The sequence below is a fragment of the Camelina sativa genome, chromosome 7 (genome assembly GCF_000633955.1).
Source record: "Camelina sativa cultivar DH55 chromosome 7, Cs, whole genome shotgun sequence".
NCBI classification, from domain to species: Eukaryota; Viridiplantae; Streptophyta; class Magnoliopsida; order Brassicales; family Brassicaceae; genus Camelina; species Camelina sativa.
Window position 1 is genome coordinate 6,293,373 of NC_025691.1, and position 18,427 is coordinate 6,311,799.

The 18,427-nt window shown below is 34.6% G+C and overlaps 3 protein-coding genes across 5 annotated transcripts in view; 2 read left to right on the forward strand and 1 right to left on the reverse strand.

Moving 5' to 3' along the window:
- The window catches only part of LOC104704359 (internal alternative NAD(P)H-ubiquinone oxidoreductase A2, mitochondrial-like), a 4,017-nt gene extending 3,521 nt beyond the window's left edge, over positions 1 to 496 (forward strand). The window contains exon 7 of the mRNA XM_019227504.1: positions 169 to 496. Coding sequence (XP_019083049.1) covers positions 169 to 321 — 153 coding nt within the window. The 3' untranslated portion in view covers positions 322 to 496. The remainder of the gene's footprint in view (positions 1 to 168) is intronic.
- LOC104700502 (acyl-lipid omega-3 desaturase (cytochrome b5), endoplasmic reticulum) lies at positions 8,817 to 12,323 on the forward strand. The gene is made up of 8 exons (XM_010416024.1): positions 8,817 to 9,215; positions 9,848 to 9,937; positions 10,537 to 10,603; positions 11,123 to 11,215; positions 11,308 to 11,493; positions 11,589 to 11,669; positions 11,777 to 11,914; positions 12,056 to 12,323. Exons 1-8 carry the CDS (start codon positions 8,905 to 8,907, stop codon positions 12,251 to 12,253), a joined length of 1,164 nt encoding a protein of 387 aa, XP_010414326.1. The 5' UTR covers positions 8,817 to 8,904; the 3' UTR covers positions 12,254 to 12,323.
- The window catches only part of LOC104700503 (protein SMAX1-LIKE 7-like), a 4,939-nt gene continuing 1,450 nt past the window's right edge, over positions 14,939 to 18,427 (reverse strand). The window contains exons 2-4 of one of the 3 annotated variants that reach the window (XM_010416026.2): positions 17,271 to 18,396; positions 16,943 to 17,183; positions 14,939 to 16,826 (exon numbers count right to left, since the gene is read on the reverse strand). In XM_010416026.2, coding sequence (XP_010414328.1) covers positions 15,219 to 16,826; positions 16,943 to 17,183; positions 17,271 to 18,396 — 2,975 coding nt within the window. In that variant the 3' untranslated portion in view covers positions 14,939 to 15,218. Of the gene's footprint in view, positions 16,827 to 16,942; positions 17,184 to 17,270 lie in introns of all 3 variants that reach the window. The other 2 variants (XM_019227502.1, XM_010416025.2) reach the window with 2 other exon arrangements.

Genomic DNA, 18,427 nt, shown 5'->3' on the forward strand with positions numbered 1-18,427 from the left:
GGAGATAGAACTTGGAGTTCCCTTTGTGTATAAGCATCTTGGAAGCATGGCTACCATCGGTAGATACAAAGCCCTAGTCGACCTCCGTGAGAGCAAGGTAACAATTATATACAGACTCACTTGATATTTCTTTGAAAAGTCACTCATAAAGGGAGATTACTTGGGCAGGACGCAAAAGGGATATCAATGACTGGTTTCGTGAGCTGGTTCATATGGAGATCAGCCTATCTGACTCGAGTCATCAGTTGGAGAAACCGCTTCTATGTCGCCATCAATTGGTTCACAACTTTCGTCTTTGGTCGTGACATTAGCCGTATCTGATCTGTGTCCAAAGTGTTTCATCTCGGCCTACTGTTAGCGAAGTTGTTTTGTACAGAAACATACATCAATAACAAGCTCCAGCTGAAGAGAAGATTTTAAACTTTTTTTTTTTTGTGTGTGTGTGTGGTTCAGTGGTTGATGTGAGTAATAACTTTTTTTTTTTGTTCTTTTGAATATATACACGTACGGTATTTTGGTTTTTGAGACTTTAATCTGAGGGAGAAAATATTTTTTTTAAAAAAACAAGAATTTTATTTAATAGTCATTTAGTAATAATGATCATGTGCACGATTTTGTAGATACTTTCTATAAATGAAAGTTCTTTAATTATTTGCACAACAAAAATTTAAAATTGTTTTACAAGTACCATGTTCATCATATCAGATAGCTTTACTTTAAACATAGGAGAGCAGACAATTCTATTTACACCACGTTAGGTATATTTGGAATAATTAGGTTATATTAACTTGTAATATAATTCTTATTTTAACATTATAAATAAATAAATAAAAGCGCACCTATTGCTAATATAAAAAATAGAAACACTAATATTTTTGGTCAGTAGCAGAGCAAGAGAGTATCCCCACGAATCTAATATAGTTAAAAAAATAATAATCATTTGGTGATACAATTTGGATTTTGTGGACAGACCCTGAAGAAGTTATAATTAAAATTTTCTTTAAAAAATATTGAGGTTTGGATCTTTATATTCACATGTTCATGTCAGTTGTCACGCATGCTCGTGTATTCTCTCCAAGTGTATGCCTCTCCAAGCATACTTGTAATGCAATTTCTTTACATTTTATTAATGTCGTCGTATTAATTTTATATAATTTATTTTATTTTGTATCGTACTCCTATACTTTATTGTTTTCGTTTTGTTCTTTATTTTTTTGATCGGTTTGCACAGAAACATAATTATGCTGATGCAAAACAATAATATTTTAAGAAAAGGTATTGTCATGTTACAGTTAGCGAAAGGACAAGAGAGGGAGGGAACATTGCGAAGTGAGAAAAATAAAATAATTGACAAGTGACAGTGTCGTGGTTATGTCATATAAAATCCATTTGATCTCTCTCCGTTTGGCTTTTATGTCCGATTCCGATTTCTTCTTCTCTATGAATTGCTGCTAAAAAGTATATGAATCCCATACTTAAACCAATAATTGACTTCATAAATATCTTCTTGTTTCCTCATTCTCATTATACAATGATACATATATAAAATACAATTTTCTTGGAGGATATTTCGTTTAGATCCGATATCTAAAGGTATTTTTTTTTCTTATCAATTATATAGTACTAGTGTTATGATACGTGCCATGCACAGGTAAATTTATGTATCAGACTGTATTTTATCAAAAGATTTGTTGTATATTCACAAAAAAAATTTCATTATTCATTGAAGAAGTTTGAGATGATTAAAAGTTTATTTAGTTATGATTATATATATATATATATTAAATGGATAGACCTATAAAATCGAACATTGTATTTGAAAGTTTATTAAGCTCAAAATAAAAGGATAAAGAGGACTTTTAACAACAACAAAATAACATTATATAAAAAAAAATATAATAATATACAGTATGTATCCACCAATTCAACAAATTTTGGTGGCCTCATGTATATCTCGTCGTATGTAAAAGGTGAAGGCTGACTCTATTTTTTCACCTTTTCTCTTGTGCTTTTCTAGATAACACATGCTTCTTCCAAGCTTTGATTAGTTTTCTTTTTCTTTTTAATGTGTTTCTCTTCCAAATTTTTTTTTGAGATTTGCTTGGAATCCTATCAAGCAATGGAACAAACGTTGATTAGTTCCTTTTAAAAGAAAATTGGCTCATTACAACTGAACTATTAATGAAACTTGAAGTAATTAGAGAAAAAAACATAAATTAAAGCATGAGAACTATTGCAAACACCTCTGGAATTTTTGCCATTCATATTGTTTCTCTTTTGTGGGCAAAGAATTAATCTTGGGAGACATGCAAGTCAAAGAAAGTGATATGAAAACTGTTTAAATTTATTCATAAAAACAAAGGTTGGAGAATTAGGCATGCTTTTTTACTCAGGAATTAGCCGCAAACTGGATCAAAAGTGAGTGAATATCATATACATCAAAGTTCTCAGTAAATAAAACTAACGTTAAAACAAAAAGTTCATAACTTTAAGATGTAAACCTGATGGATAGAGATGAAACAACTCATATATACGTTCCCTATTAACACGAAGCCAAGTAGCCAACTATATGAACTATAAAGAAGTTATAATGCGTACATTGTAATAGTTATAACTTTTTATCATCAACAAGTTGCAATTGAATTGAAATAGAGTTACGACACAACCAAAATATATATCTTAGTTCAAAACATTATGTTACAATTAAGCCGTATCCTGCAATAAACTATTTAACTACGTATATTTTTTTTTTACAATATCTTGAAGCGGCTATTTGGTAAAAGTAAAACTGAGACGGGTCATGATTTTATTTTTTTAAAACAATTACCTCGTGTTAAAAGAACATATATAGTGTATATTCCATGAATGTGACCAAATGTATGAAATAAGTATGGCAACAAAAGCAGAACTATGACTTTACCTTTGAGGGCTATTCTACCTTTGCTTCTGTTTTTCTTTAGAGAAACCTTTGTCTACTTTTCTTAGTCATTCTCATGAGTGAGTGTTTTAAACTCCGGGAAACAAAATCATTACTAAAGTATGTTATTAAGCTATAGTGATGATTGGACCCACTACTCTACTACAAAATTATGTTTTTTAACAGTTAGAAGAAAGAAAAACAACTAAAAAAATTCTATAGCCGAAGATTCCAAACCGAAACATGGATGCTCTCTCGAATCTCCAAAACATGCAAACGTTATTGTAAATTTCATAGTGATCAATGGGAGTATCTCTAGTTGTAAACCAATATACCCAACTTAATCATTCATTTAACAAGAACTTTTTCTTTCCTAAGAAAAAAAAAGTTTGGTGAACCGAACAAAAAAAGAGAGAAACCAAGAATTGGTTGGTGTCGAACGAAATGACATTGTTTAGGCTTTCGGGTCAAGTAATTCACTTGATAGTTGGATACTTTTAGAAAGTAGAGAACCATTGCTTCTCTACGAACAAAAGACGACGACATTTTGTCGGTTCACACGTACACGGATTGTCCAAACTCCAAAGCATCTAATTAAAACACTCTTATTGGTAGACAAACCTAACATTTAACTAATCATGAGGTTTTATTTTCCTTCTTTTTTACCAACAAGTAGCTTGATTTCCGGCTAATAGAGTAATGGTATCTTTGAAAATTATGCTTTGTAAGATATCAAACCATCCATATGCATGCTTTGTACTTTGTGAAGTTGAAGAGACGTATGCGTACATGATAGATCGTGATCTTTAACTGTTTTTCTTCTTTGTGGTTTGTATTTTTATATAAAAAGAACGAATTTATAAAAACAGTTAACTGTTTATGTAGACCTAAGTACGTGTTTTATTGTACTCACATTGATTCTGTCGACTATAATGACTTTGACTTTTTTTTTTTTGAACAACAGACTTTGACTTTTCTATATAAGTCTTTCTGATATATGGAAATTAAATTGGTCTAGACAATTATTGGTCTAGTGTGGTGCGCGTTTACATGCAAGCAATAATTGTATAGGGATAGTGCGATATGTATACCGTATATTCAACAATTATCAGTAACTTTGTAAACATCATTTTATAGCATGGCATAAAAACCACAAACTAGCTAGATATTTAAAACTTTTCGTCATGGAGGAAACTAGTACTAGCTTCAATGAATGGTACTAATGCGTTCGTACTCAAAGGACGGGTCATTCATGCAAATGACATTTCGGCGAGTAAAAAAAACCCAAAAATTCTCACATCACACGTTTTAGTAAGAAAAAGAAAAATCGTTTTGGGAATGGGTCCATACGAAAAATCAAGCAAGGTTGATGATAATTGATGGACCATTCTGTTGGTTATATTCAGTGCGAAAGAAGATCATTCTACCTTTTTAACGTACGTCTTATCTTTCAGTTTTGAGATTTTTAAAGATCTTTGGGATGATATAAGTATATAACCGAACAAGCTAAGATTGCTAGTGGGTCTTGCATACAACAACTTAATAATACAAACTGCAGATCGGGTCATTAGTATGAAGATGTAGTATTGGAAATTGGTAAATAAAGAGACGTTAAATAAGACTTTAGTTTATGATTAGTTATGATAATTAGTAGTACAACTCATTTGTGACATATGGGCCGAGATTAAATGGTCTCAAAGGCTAGGAATTCGAACATTCTTACCTATATGATCAATCCCATGACCTGAACAAGTGTACTCTACCGTTCAATGTAAGGAAGCTTGCACCACTAGTTAGATTGTGGTCCACAGTCCATCTTCTGGTGCTTCTGGTGATGACTCAAAACGTTGTCGTGAGGTTCATGCAGTACATGAAATCTTTGTTTTGGCAGGCGTCGTCATGCACTAGATCCTTGTGCTTTGTGACCTTGCATGAGCCACGTGAATGCGTATTGTGTAAAACGTAGGTTTTTTGTGTGTGGGTCTTTTAATCAATTTAGCATGTATGAAAACTTATAATTCTTATCAGTTCAATGGTCTATATAACATCTCTAGCTAGTAATTCGAATATATACCATGTTGCAATGCAAATATATGCGCATCTTCTCCGAATAATTTTGTTTTTTATCGGATAGTACAAGAAAGAATATTAAAAAATGAGAAAATTTTGAATTGAAGAGAGAAAGTTTTGTGGGGTAGTTTACAAAAACAAATGCGAGGTGCATGTTTGATGCACGAAAAGACATCATTTCTTTACGACGTGTTCTATACCCACTCCATTCCCGCAACACTTGGTATTATTTTTCACTTCTCTATATATTTTTTGGTCTCAAATCTCAATCAACGGTTGTGTTTTTATGCCTTTTACAATAGGTTGAGTATCCAAAATAATTCGGTAACGGGGAAAATTTTAGTAATGAACAAAGGTTTCACCAATATCTTATAATTGGTTAATCTTTTAATTGAGTTTTTTATGCGTAACGCGTTAGTTTCTGTTTTATCTTATAACCCGCACGTTATTTATATCTCGGTTTAAGACAAAATCTATTATTTGTTACTATAAATTTATACAAAACAGGGAAGCATATTCCTCCGGCCCACCCTTCTATATTATTTTTGGTAGTTAACGTATTAATATATGGTTTATCTTTAGAACATAACTTTTTAGCTTGGGTATTATAGTGAGCGTCTACGAAATGATTCCTTTATACGTACACGACTTTCATGAAATACGGATGGTTATAATCCGAATAGTATAACATGTATAAACACGTAGAGACGTGTTACGTGTATGGTATTGGTAAGCCAAGTTTGCCGTTGTACGTGCTTAGATAGAGAAATATACGAATTAAAATATTAATCACAGTTGGCAAAAAAAAAATATCATAGGCCGTGTTTGAAATCTAAATCTTTATTATATTCTTACGTATATATTTTCATACAACAGAAAATGGATACTATATTACGAGTCATGTGCGAATGCATAAGTGAGTACTTTATTTGTTTAGTTAAAGATAGTCTTGTACCTAAAATGATTTCGATTAGGTATACTAAAATGATGGTACCTTAGAATATACTATTTTTGAAATCACCAACAACAATGCAAAAAAAAAAAAATGATTGTAATTTCTTTTCTGTTTTTAAATTTTAAAAACCAAAAATCATCTCGAGAAATATGTAATTATATTTCATTTCATTCATTATCATATCAACGGACTTACAAATCATAACTGAATTAACTAATGTGTATGTGTACAGACTGAATGGTTAACTTATATACTCCATGTTTTGTTCAAATAATGGCTGAGATATACGAATGATTTCATTAATAGTTTTCGAATTGTATGTAATAGGAAAATATGGCCCTTCGGAAATCACGAGGAAATCGAAGGTTGTCCTCCACGCCATGTGCGTCTGCTAAATAACAAACACATACTTCTCTTTGCGTTTTGGGGTTTATTCTCAATTATTCTCATATCTCAACACATATATAATAAAGTAGAAATAGTACGTAGCAAGTAGCCCACAGTAGTAAACATTTGTTTGATAGCTAGAACTGTCACGTGCACGCTCATGTCTATAACACACACACACACTTCCTTTTCCTTGGTTCACTTCATAAAAATTGGAAACCCCCATATGAAGGATTTAATGTTCTTAGATTTGTTTTAATAGCAAACATCAAATGGAAATTGATACCAAGAAAATTATATATATAATGGAGTGGGTCGATTTGATTTTGATCCGGGTCAGATCATGAAAAATGGCTTCAAGATTACCCTTATGTTTGTGTGATAGACTGATAGTCATTGCACTTTCAGCTCGATATGAACCTCAGTTTCCTTAGAGATTCTGTACTTCAAACCCATTGATGTCGTGCAAACCCACTCAGTCGGCTGCATGGGGGGTTTTAGCACCATCAATTTGATGAATATTTTGGATTGCTCTGCAGTAGACTTTAATCAGTCATATAGGCTATAGCTATGCTTGTTATTCCTCCTATTTTTGTTCTCTTCTTATGGGTTTTACTCTAAAAGACCTTAGAAAAACCAAATGCTAGTAAATTAAAATTCCCAAAAACGCTTAAATGCGAAGATAAAAAGACCAAAATAGTTGTTTTCTAAATAGCGTTTGGTTGAAAAAAAAAAACCAAAATATTAAAAGAAACAAGACCAAAATGAATTGAAAACATGACACATCAAAGCTCTTTATGTACTGAGATTTGTGAGATTGATTTTTTGATTTTCTTGAGAGGTGAAACTAACGGAACACTTTTTTTTACCTCAGATAAGAGAATCTACAAAGGAGCGCTCCATTTGGTCGAATACTAATTTCATTGGCTGCATCTTTATTAATCGATTTTACAAATACTATGAAATATTAAAATATTTTCAACAAAAAATGTTTAAAATATATGTGAATTGAAGTCAATCGAATATTCATAAACAATTACCACAAAGAGTTATGATTGTACCAGAATAATAACGGACACTCAGATATTTCTATAATTAACAAGAAGCACATGATATGATACATATAGTCTATCAATTAACCGGCATTGTATATAAACAATTACCACAAAGAGTTATAGGTGAGGCGATGCAATCTAGTTTACTGGGCAGAAGCTACATAAGTATCACTGAATAAAGTCTTCCCTATGTTTCTGATTACTATATATAAACGTACGGTACGTTTAGGTTGCGAACTCCAGTCATATACAAGGTCGATATTCATGTGAATATGTTTTTTCCAAATAAAGAAAAGTTGTTTCAAGTAATTAATTGCATATATAGTGAATTGTTGTAGTCAAAATATGTATAAAATAATTAATGCGTAAAATCGTAAATGCGTGCTGGAAAAACAGTTAAGAGAAAAGAAGAGGTAGAGGAAACGCCTCATTTTACTGTACAAATTCAATGTCTTCTCCTCTACTAACCATAAATGTAATGGTTCAGGCATTTGAATACATCTTCTTGAAACATAGGAAAATGTTATGCTATTTTCAAATAAAACAATATTAAAGCATTTTGACCACACTTTGTGTTGTTTTTAATCCGCATCAAGTGATTTGCCTACAAATAGGTGCAGGCAATTAAGAAACGGCAAAAATCGGTGATGTTGAACTATTTAAGTGATTTAAAACTAATTGAAACAGCTACAAACCTCTTAATTTTTTGGTCAAATAAATCAAGAGTGATCATGTACTGATGTGTCAATTACATTTTAATTATTCCTCTTATTAATCACCGAACTAATTTTCACTACTATGTATTAATACTAGCCACTAATTTTAAGATATTTTCCTTTTTTCCCTTTAAAAAAAAACTATTTGTTGTCCATTTTACATTACAGGATATAGTTTTTTTTTAATCAATTAGCTTTCTCATATATAGTTTTTTAGTATAAGAAATATTATACTCGTTGTCTTGTCAGTTTCGGTGCACAAATATGGTCAAGAGATGAATATAATTTACAGTTTGACAAAAAAAAAAAGATGAATATAATTTATTTGGTATACTTTGGTACGTGCAAGGAAAAAGCAAAGAAAAAAATAGGGATTCACCTTCCTTTCAGAATTACCACTTTTACAAAGAAATAAATCATGAGAAATATATATTTTCAAACTTACACGTATTTTGAAGAAATGGTAAAGTTTTATTCTTGTTAAAATTTTATAACTCACACTTTTTCTCCAATTTGGTTTTTCATTGAACAACGTAATAAAACAGCAATTTAAAAATCAAAAAACAGCAAAATTACCCTTTTTATCCTTTTAATAAAATTAAAAAATAAACTTAAAAAAAAATTAAAAAAAATTGGAGTTATTCTCTCATTTGTCTACAACACATCTCTTTTCTCCCTTTATATAAACAAATCACACAAACCCCAAAAAATTCATCAAACCCTTTCTTCTTCTCACCACATTTTTTTTCTTTACTGAGCCCATTTTGAGATCCTCTCTCTTTCTCTCTCTCTCTTTCTCCGGAGATGGTTGTTGCTATGGACAAACGTAGCAATGTGAACGGAGATCCCGGCGCCGGAGACCGGAACAAGAAAGGAGAAGGGTTTGATCCGAGTGCACAGCCTCCGTTCAAGATCGGTGATATAAGGGCGGCAATACCAAAACACTGTTGGGTTAAGAGTCCTTTGAGATCAATGAGTTACGTCGTCCGAGACATTTGCGCCGTCGCGGCTCTTGCCGTCGCCGCCGTGTATTTTAACAGCTGGTTCCTCTGGCCTCTTTATTGGGCCGCTCAAGGCACCCTTTTCTGGGCCATCTTCGTCCTCGGCCACGACTGGTAATTTTTTTTTACTAATGTTACGTTTTCAAAATAATTTAATTTAATTAATTATTTTTTCAATTTAGTTTTTGTGACTTTTTTTTGCTTTTTTTAATTTCATCGAATTCTTAAATTATACTTTGAATTTGCACGTTCGATGAAGTATTGTCGCTAACTTCAATATTTGTTCTTTTGAGGTTACTTTAATTTGTTAAAAAACTGAAAAAGAGGATCCAAGATTTCTGTTTTTAGATTTTTTATTTTTCAATAACGTTCCACTATGATGATTAGTTAGTCGTAAGACTCGTAACAAAATATCTAAAGACTTTTCTATTATTAATTATAATACCGCATTTCATGGATCTACGTTCGAACTTCACAAATTACTATTGTTTCTTTTAGATCTACGGTTTTTTATTTTCTAATTATTCATGGAACTATTGAATTATTAATATAATGTACCAATGTACTTTCGACATTTATACACGTCATATATATATATATATATATATATATATTCTAACCTTTCTTGAGGCGTTTTATATTATGAAAACATGGGAAAATATTAATATTTTTGCAGTATATTATAAGATTTATGTGTATTTAATGAATATTTATGTGAAATTGAATGTGTAAAAATAATGACACAGTGGACATGGGAGTTTCTCAGACATTCCTCTGCTGAATAGTGTGGTTGGTCACATTCTTCATTCCTTCATCCTCGTTCCTTACCATGGTTGGTAAGTTATTTACTTTTATTCTTTTCTCTTATTTTTTTTTTTTACTGTTTACGTTGTTATTTTTGGTGTATTTGGTGCATGATAGGAATTTAATATGATAACCTTCAGTTCAATCGGATTTTTTTTTTTTTTTTTTTGGGGTGTATTGCAAATTTTGTGATTATAAAATAATGCATGTGACTATATGAGGTGGCTTTTGATTTTTCCACTCCAAAAGCATCAAATCTTTTAGTAACCAACCAAAAAAAGAGGGCATCAAAACTTTTATTAAATGTTGTGGGCCAATTTATGGCCCATTAGCCAACCTGAGCATGAAGAAATTGATGTACCTTTGTCTAATTAACATTAATTTTGTGAAAGCCAAATGTGTTTTTTTTTTTTGGGTGTGAGATTGAGATTGATGTCCTAAATGCATTCATCGGCTGGTATCATTAAAAAGTAGATTTGTATGCATCATTATAGTACTGTTTGTTTGTTACTTATCCCCTAGTTATAAATTTGAAGATTGTTAGAATCTGACGCAAAGAGTTGTGTATACTTGTATTTATAGAACAAAACATGAACTAATTTTTTGTGAATTTATATAATTGGGGTTGTAGGAGAATAAGCCACCGGACACACCACCAGAACCATGGCCATGTTGAAAACGACGAGTCATGGGTTCCGGTAATCTTCCCTTCTCTCATCTGTGTACTCTCATCTTTTCTTTTTTCTTTCCTATATTAGAATTTTTATATGCTAGCTTACTCCTACAATATGTTTTTTTTTCTTTAATGGTATGTTTTAGATATAGATTTAGTTTAGGCAAGTTGAATCCTAACAACAACCACTTGGTCAAGTGTCGTTTGTTGAATCAGTAATTGATTTTTTTAGTGGTTTATAAAATCAACTCTGTCAAAATATGATACTTCTAATATATAACTTTGATAGTGGACCACTTATATTCGGGTCCTTCGCATAGGACGATTCTCCTCGAAGTGCGAATACTTTTCTTTTCATTTTTTTGTTTCTCTTCTTGTCGTTTTCGTGATATTTTGTCTAGATCTTGAAAAAATACATAAAATTAAAAAAAAAAAAAAAAAAATAGAATGCACATGCAATGTATAATGATAACGATTAAAACCATAATGTAAATTTATACGAGTGTATAAATTAATAACAGTCATTTTAATCAAAACATTTCAGTTACCAGAAAGGGTGTACAAGAACTTGCCCCACAGTACTCGGATGCTGAGATACACTGTCCCTCTCCCCATGCTTGCTTATCCTCTCTATCTGGTAAGTATTTTTAAATCCTAGTCTTGCACAATAATTGATTTTTTAGATTTTTTAAAGTAATAAAAGTTGATATTGGATTTTTTTTTTGACAGTGCTACAGAAGTCCTGGAAAGGAAGGATCACATTTTAACCCATACAGTAGTTTATTTGCTCCAAGCGAGAGAAAGCTTATTGCAACTTCAACTACTTGTTGGTCCATAATGTTTGTCACTCTTATTGCTCTATCATTCATCTTCGGTCCACTCTCCGTTCTTAAAGTCTATGGTGTGCCGTACATCGTAAGTTATTTCATTTTTTTATACTGTGTCTGTGTGAGCAATTTTATGCAATACATGTTTTTGACATAAATTTTGGATCTATTTGTTTTTTTCAGATCTTTGTGATGTGGTTGGACGCTGTCACTTATTTACATCACCATGGTCACGATGAGAAGTTGCCTTGGTACAGAGGCAAGGTAATTTTTTTTTTAAAACAACTATATTTATGTTTATAAGAAAACAGAAATCTCTAGAAATATTAGCAATGTTATATAGGAATAGTTGATTTGTTTGAAAAATATAGGAATGGAGTTATCTACGTGGAGGACTAACAACTATTGATAGAGATTACGGAATCTTCAACAACATTCATCACGACATTGGAACTCACGTGATCCATCATCTCTTCCCACAGATCCCTCACTATCACTTGGTCGATGCCGTGAGTGGATCATTTCATTATATATATATATATATATATATATATATATATATATTTTTACTGAGATTAGTTCTAATAATACATAATAAAAGGGGGGGGTGATTACTAATTTGTGATTTGTTTAATTTGAATGATTGACAGACTAAAGCAGCTAAACATGTGTTGGGAAGATACTACAGAGAACCACAAACGTCAGGAGCAATACCGATCCACTTGGTGGAGAGTTTGGTCGCAAGTATTAAGAAAGATCATTACGTCAGTGACACTGGTGATATTGTCTTCTACGAGACAGATCCAGATCTCTACGTTTACGCTTCTGACAAGTCTAAAATCAATTAAATCTCTTCCTTTGTTTAGCTCTATTAGGAATAAACCAGCAAGTCCCCCCCTTTTTTTTTTTTTTTAATTTTGTTGTTGTTTTTAAGTTAAAAAAGTGTACTCGTGAAACTTTTTTTTTTCTTTTTTTTTTTTTATAAATGTATTTACATTACAAGACGTAAAGTTTTGTTCTTTCTCTTTTTTTTTCCGCTTTTTATTTTTAAGTTAACATCAAAAAGATTTGAATAGTAGTAGTAGCTAGTATTTGTTTCAGACAAAAGCAAAATGAAAAGAAAAAGACAGTTCCACTGAAAGTACGACAAAATGCACGCCGTTTGTGGTCCCTGTCATAACGACAATGTGTGTCACGGAGTTGTCGCTTTTTTACTTAATAGGCCTACTACTTACTCTTACTACTTCACGGCCCAAGAATATAGTAATATCTAAAGCCTCTTAAATGCATATCTCCAAGGAAACCAAATGAAGTAAAGGACATTGTTTACACCACATCCACCAGGCACCAGTTATAGAAAATTTGGGCACAGTACTGTATAGGGTAACTTCAGTTAATTCCATACTCACATGATTCTTTAAAAGCTAGTATGAAGTTTTTTGTGGGTATTAGACGCTAGTGTAGTTTTTGGTTGTTATTCCTATATTTTGTTTGTTTTGATATCACTCAAGCTTTAGGTCGAGTTTCAATAGTGGTGGACTGAGTTTACTACTTTGCGTAATTCATAGAAAATGTTACAAAATTGATGTAGTTTATAGCTATTGTCCCAAAAAAAATCCACAAAGACTTCTTATTTGTTTGCCAAAAAAGAAGATGCAAAAAGCAAAATAGCAAATCCTATAAAGAGTAAAGAGTGAGTTTTTGACCCAAAATAGCTACGGGCCTTCTCTCAAAATCGTTTGTCGATCTGTTTAGCAAAATGGAAATCAAAATCATAAAAATCTCTATAATGGAGGTAATGCAAATCCATAATGTCAATTTTATAAACATAGCGGACCGACGTACTATTTCCTTCCAGAACTATCGTATCTTGCCATTTCCTCATTGATCTTTGACTTCTTACCATTTCTCTTTCGGACTTATATCCTCCGCCTATTTCCTCCCGAATCCATACTTCTCCGCCTATTTCCCCCCGAATCCATACTTCTCCACCTATTTTCCCATCTAACTGGGTTTACAAAATTTTGGAACTAAACCTGATATAAACCCATATTAAACCGGTATGAAACCAATTTATAACTCGGGTAATATATCCAACCCGATCCGACTTCTTCTTCTTCTATTTTGAAACGATAACCCTCAAATTTGCTACTAAGAACCCTAAAAATCGAAATTGAAAAGGAAATATTAATTATGAGATCGATACTTTTTCCACAAGTATTGTGTGATTCGGAGAAACTGGTTATAGCGATGAGGAGATGAGCCGGTGGTGATGATAACGAGTTTGCGAACCAGATGGTGGTGAATGGTGATGATGAGATCCGATAAACTAGACGGTGGTGAAAATTATGACATCTGCTGGTGATGATGAGATCCGGTGACCGAGAGGTCCGAGACAGTGACAAAGATGACGAGATCTGGTGGTAACGATGAGGAGACGAGACGAAGAAGATGATATTGCATATGAGATGGTGGTGATGATGAGATCCAGTGACGACGAAGGTTTGCTCGGTGGTGAGAAACAAGTCGACGGTTTGCTCGGTGGTGAGAAACAAATAAGCAAGAAACAATTACATGATGATAAGGTTTGCTCGGTGGTGAGTTCCACATCGATTGATTGCCGGTAAATACTTTAGTCGCCTTGTTTAGAACAATTACCCACAGTTCCTATCACTATTTCTTCAAGATTTGTCAATCTCAAACATGTAATTTTCAGTTCATAGTTTAAAGTGAAAATAAGTTGGATATTTTGATTCGATTAATGTGTACAATTGGAACCCTTGGTTTCACTAGAAATTGTCTTCGTAGGGTTTAATTTTTCTTTGTTCAAAACACAATTGATTAAAGTATTGAGTTCATCAGATTTTTGGAATGCTGGTGCCGGAAACGTTGGTCGGGAAAAGAAGCGAGAAGGAGAACAAAGGGTTGCTCATTTCAAACATTGGAGATTTTTTATTTTTAGGTTAAGTTAGGTTTAGTTATGTAATTGGGTTGTAATCGGGTTGTAATCCGGTTTAATAGGGTTTAATTTGGTTTATAAGGTTCATTGTTGGTTAATCAAAACAGTAAACCGTTAAAACCAAGACGATGGGAAATTAGATGAGAAGTTTAAGTTCGATGGAGAAATAGGCGGAGAAGTATGAATTCGGAGGGAAATAGGCGGAGGATATAAGTCCGAATGAGAACTGGTAATAGGTCAAAGATCGATGAGGAACTGGCACGATACGATAGTTCCGAGGGGGAGATAGTACGTCGGTCCAGACATAACCGTATAAGTTTCAAAACCCCATTTGACATCATGAACCACCAAAAATAGTATTCCAAACTCAAGAGTCTAATAATGCTGTCAACATCCGTGGAAAGTTTCATGCGCCATCTAAATCATGATCTCATAATCCACTTTGCCCACTAGAATACAAAATTCATGAACACTAAAACTTAGCAGACGCTTTAGGAATTGAAGTTTTGTGTTCTATCCTCAGTTTCTTATTAATTGTAACATTGTAGCGCAACGGACTCTTTACGAATACAAATGCAGCACACTGAAACTGATAGTAATATTTATACAAAATATACAGAAAACCTTCAAAATGATTGAATAGTGGATACTAAGAGAGATGCCTAAAACCAAAAGCAGTGGCAATTTCGGCCCTTCTTCAAAAGCCACACTTAAATAGCTCAGCTTTAAGCCTATAATATACATTTAGTGACAAAGCACAAAACTCAAACCAAGCCGATTACAAAACTCTGAGGAAATCTATATAACTATCATCACCATATCTATATATATAGATGAAATTATAAGAACAATTATCATATCACTTTGACTCTTGCGGGAAACTGTATTCCGGCAGGTTCCTCTTCAGTCGGAGAATCTCTAGAGGCGACAAGTTTCACAATGAAAGGAGTAGCCGAAACATACTTTTGTCTAGCTTCAGCAAAGCTTGGAGCAAGAACAGTTTGCATCCATTGATCACATGTTCTCTCTTCATCTGATGACCATCTTAAGGCATGTAGAATCTGAAGGATCGCATCGTTTTCAATCTCTAGATGTGTTTCAGGTCCAAAGGACCGATGAAAATGCGAAAGAACGTTCCTCTTTATGTTCTTGGCTAACCCATCAAAGTCAATCTGCTTGAACGTCACTTTCCCGTCTACTTGTTCCACAAATTCATCAAGCCAAGCTTCCGTGTTCTCGGACATTGCATACGCCTCATCTGCGTTTGCTTCTGTCTCATCCACCGGAAGATTGAGATCAAGAAACGAACGTTGAGACTTAAGGGCTCGCAGCTCTGTAACCCCTGTTTCTGTCTCCTCCTGTCTTCTCTTATTCAGACCATTCTTGATAACATTTGACGCATTCTCAGCTAGTTGTATCTGAAGTTTCCAGTTTCTTGCACTGAGTACTCTTTCCTCGGTATATTTAACTCGTTCTTCAACAACATGACAATCTTGATCAAGTCCAGAAATAGTAGCAACAACTATAGCATTTTTCATACCAATCTCTCTCCCATGTGAATCACGGAGTTTTCCAGTTCTCACAGCATCAGACAATCTGATCTGATCAACGAACTCGGCTTTGTCAACGTTTTCAATGAAAACAACAGAATCAGCCCGCCTCGCCACTTGGCCAGCAATGTAATCAACAACTGTTTTCCCTCTGAATCTATCGTCAAGACTGTCCTGCGACTGGAAATCCACACATATGCAGTTGTCTTGGCCACCGCAGAAGACTTCAGCAAGAGCTGATGCTACTTTCTTCTTCCCGGCTTTATCAGGTCCAAGAAGAGCCATCCAAACATTACTTGTGGTTGCTATATGGTTTCTTCTCCTGGACTCATCATCTCTGTATCCACAAAGGATTTCGCTAATGGCGTTCACGGCTTCGTTCTGAAAACCGACTTTCCTAGAGAGTAGTTCCCTCAGAGACTTGAAATCTTTGCAATATCTTGAAGCCGCAAACATTGGTTTCTCTTTGACAACCTCAAGGTCTCTCCTTTTAAGCGATAATGGTGTGCTTGAATCCTGGTTTTTCGATGCGTAGATTGTTCCCAATCCTAAATCTGTCGTAACACAGCTCAAAGGCGAGTTCGTTGTTGTGCGACTTATGAGATCCTCGGTTTGTTTTGGCTTTGAGATTTTTACTGATAAACCAGGTTGTTGTTGAGGCGGATTCTGCGCTTGAGCCATCCCCTGAAAGCTTTCAGACGTCGTCCTCATGCAAACAGGTTTCTCAGTTGGGCTTCCAAGACTCATCTTGGTCTGGCTAGACGGAACCAGCTGAAGTGGGAACTGCGGCCTAACGGGCTGGAAACTGAGTTTAGGAAATGCTGGAGTTTGATGGATCCTTTGGCAAATGTCGTCCCATTTCTTCTGCAGAGCCGGAATCCGAGCGGCTAATGCGTTTGGATCATCTTTAGCCTGCACTGAATAAGAAGCAAATACTCTCAAGATACTGTCGTAGAAGCTAAAACCATTATAAAAACAAGTTTTTGGTAGCAATCAAAGCATAGAATAAAAGCTCATAAAAGCTGCACCTTTCGGAGAAGTCCTTTGTCTTGTTCAGGCTCCACATTTCGTAACCAAGAAGGTAACTTCTCCGAACACTGATCATCGATCACTGACACAGACTTGGCAAAGGCTGCGACTTCTTGCTCATACTTCTCGTTACAGAGATGACACCGAGGTAAACTCTGATTCATTGAGTTACTAAACGGTACTCTAAAATCCGATGTTGATGAGAAAAACCCTCCAAATGGAACAAACGATCCCATCAAACTGAATGTAAACATCATTGTCTCAGCACAAAAATTCAAACTTTTTCCAACATTAGTAGAGATACAAAAACACAAATCAAATCAATACCTGGATTTTGGATAAACACCTTGACTCGAAGATGTAATAGGAAGAAGATGAAGATTCCATTCTTTATCAATCATCGGAAACCTCTCAATCAGCTTCAAATACGTCTCGTTACTCGACACACTTGCGATAAACCAAAGCTTCTCACGGTGAAGCTTCAACAAATCAGAGAGCTTCAACACAAACTTGTCAACAACATCAACTGAGTAAACCTCACTGGTTAAATCTTTCAACTCCCCAAGATTCAAAACCATCCCTGACTTCAATCTCCCTAGATCATCATCAACCTTTACATCGATCCTGGACCCTTGAGCCAAAACTTCACTAATCTCTACACTAACTACACTCAACCCACTAATCTCCAGAGGTAAAAAACCAAACTTTCCTCTGTTTATCGAATCAGTAAACGTTTTGAGAGCTTCACCACCACAAGCACCAACCAGTAATGGATTCTTCTTATCTCTCCTCCCCAAAACTTCGCCGATCCTCCTACAATTCTCGTCGAGATCACCAAACGGGAACCCGAATCTAGCCCGACCCGAATCAGATTCCGGTATGTTACACAGAAACAGAGGAGGAACACGAGATCTCGACGTGAACCTCGACGAGAACTGAGACGTCACCGGAGGATGAAGCACGTCGAGCTTAATGTCGGTGCTTCTAAACCCGGCTTCACCAAAGACCCGACTCACTATCGGGTCGTCTAATATGGATAGTATAAAATACTTCAACTCAACTTTCAAAACAGACGTCGTTTGCGTGTTGTTGTTCGCATGTATCTGGTGGAGATGATAAGTCTCCGGGTGACGTCGTTGAGTCGCCTGAGATCTTTTGATCGCCGCCATGAGCGAGTTCGACACCGGAGGATCTTCTTCTACAGCCGTCGGAGACTTCGAAGAAGGTAACCTGTCGAGAGACACGCCGACGCAGAGCTCGAGCGCGCGAAACTGGAGACGTGACGAGTACGGCGTGTTGTGAGCGGCGCGTGAGATACAAACTTCTCTGAGGATAGACGAAGGCATCGTTAAAAGACCCGAAACGGCGTGAAGAGACGTCGTTTGAGCGTGGCTGCGACGACGCGCGACGGAGACAGCGTCGTCTAGTGCACGTGCCGTTTCTTCAGTTAAACATTGCCTCGCCGTGGTTACCGGTGTCGGCAT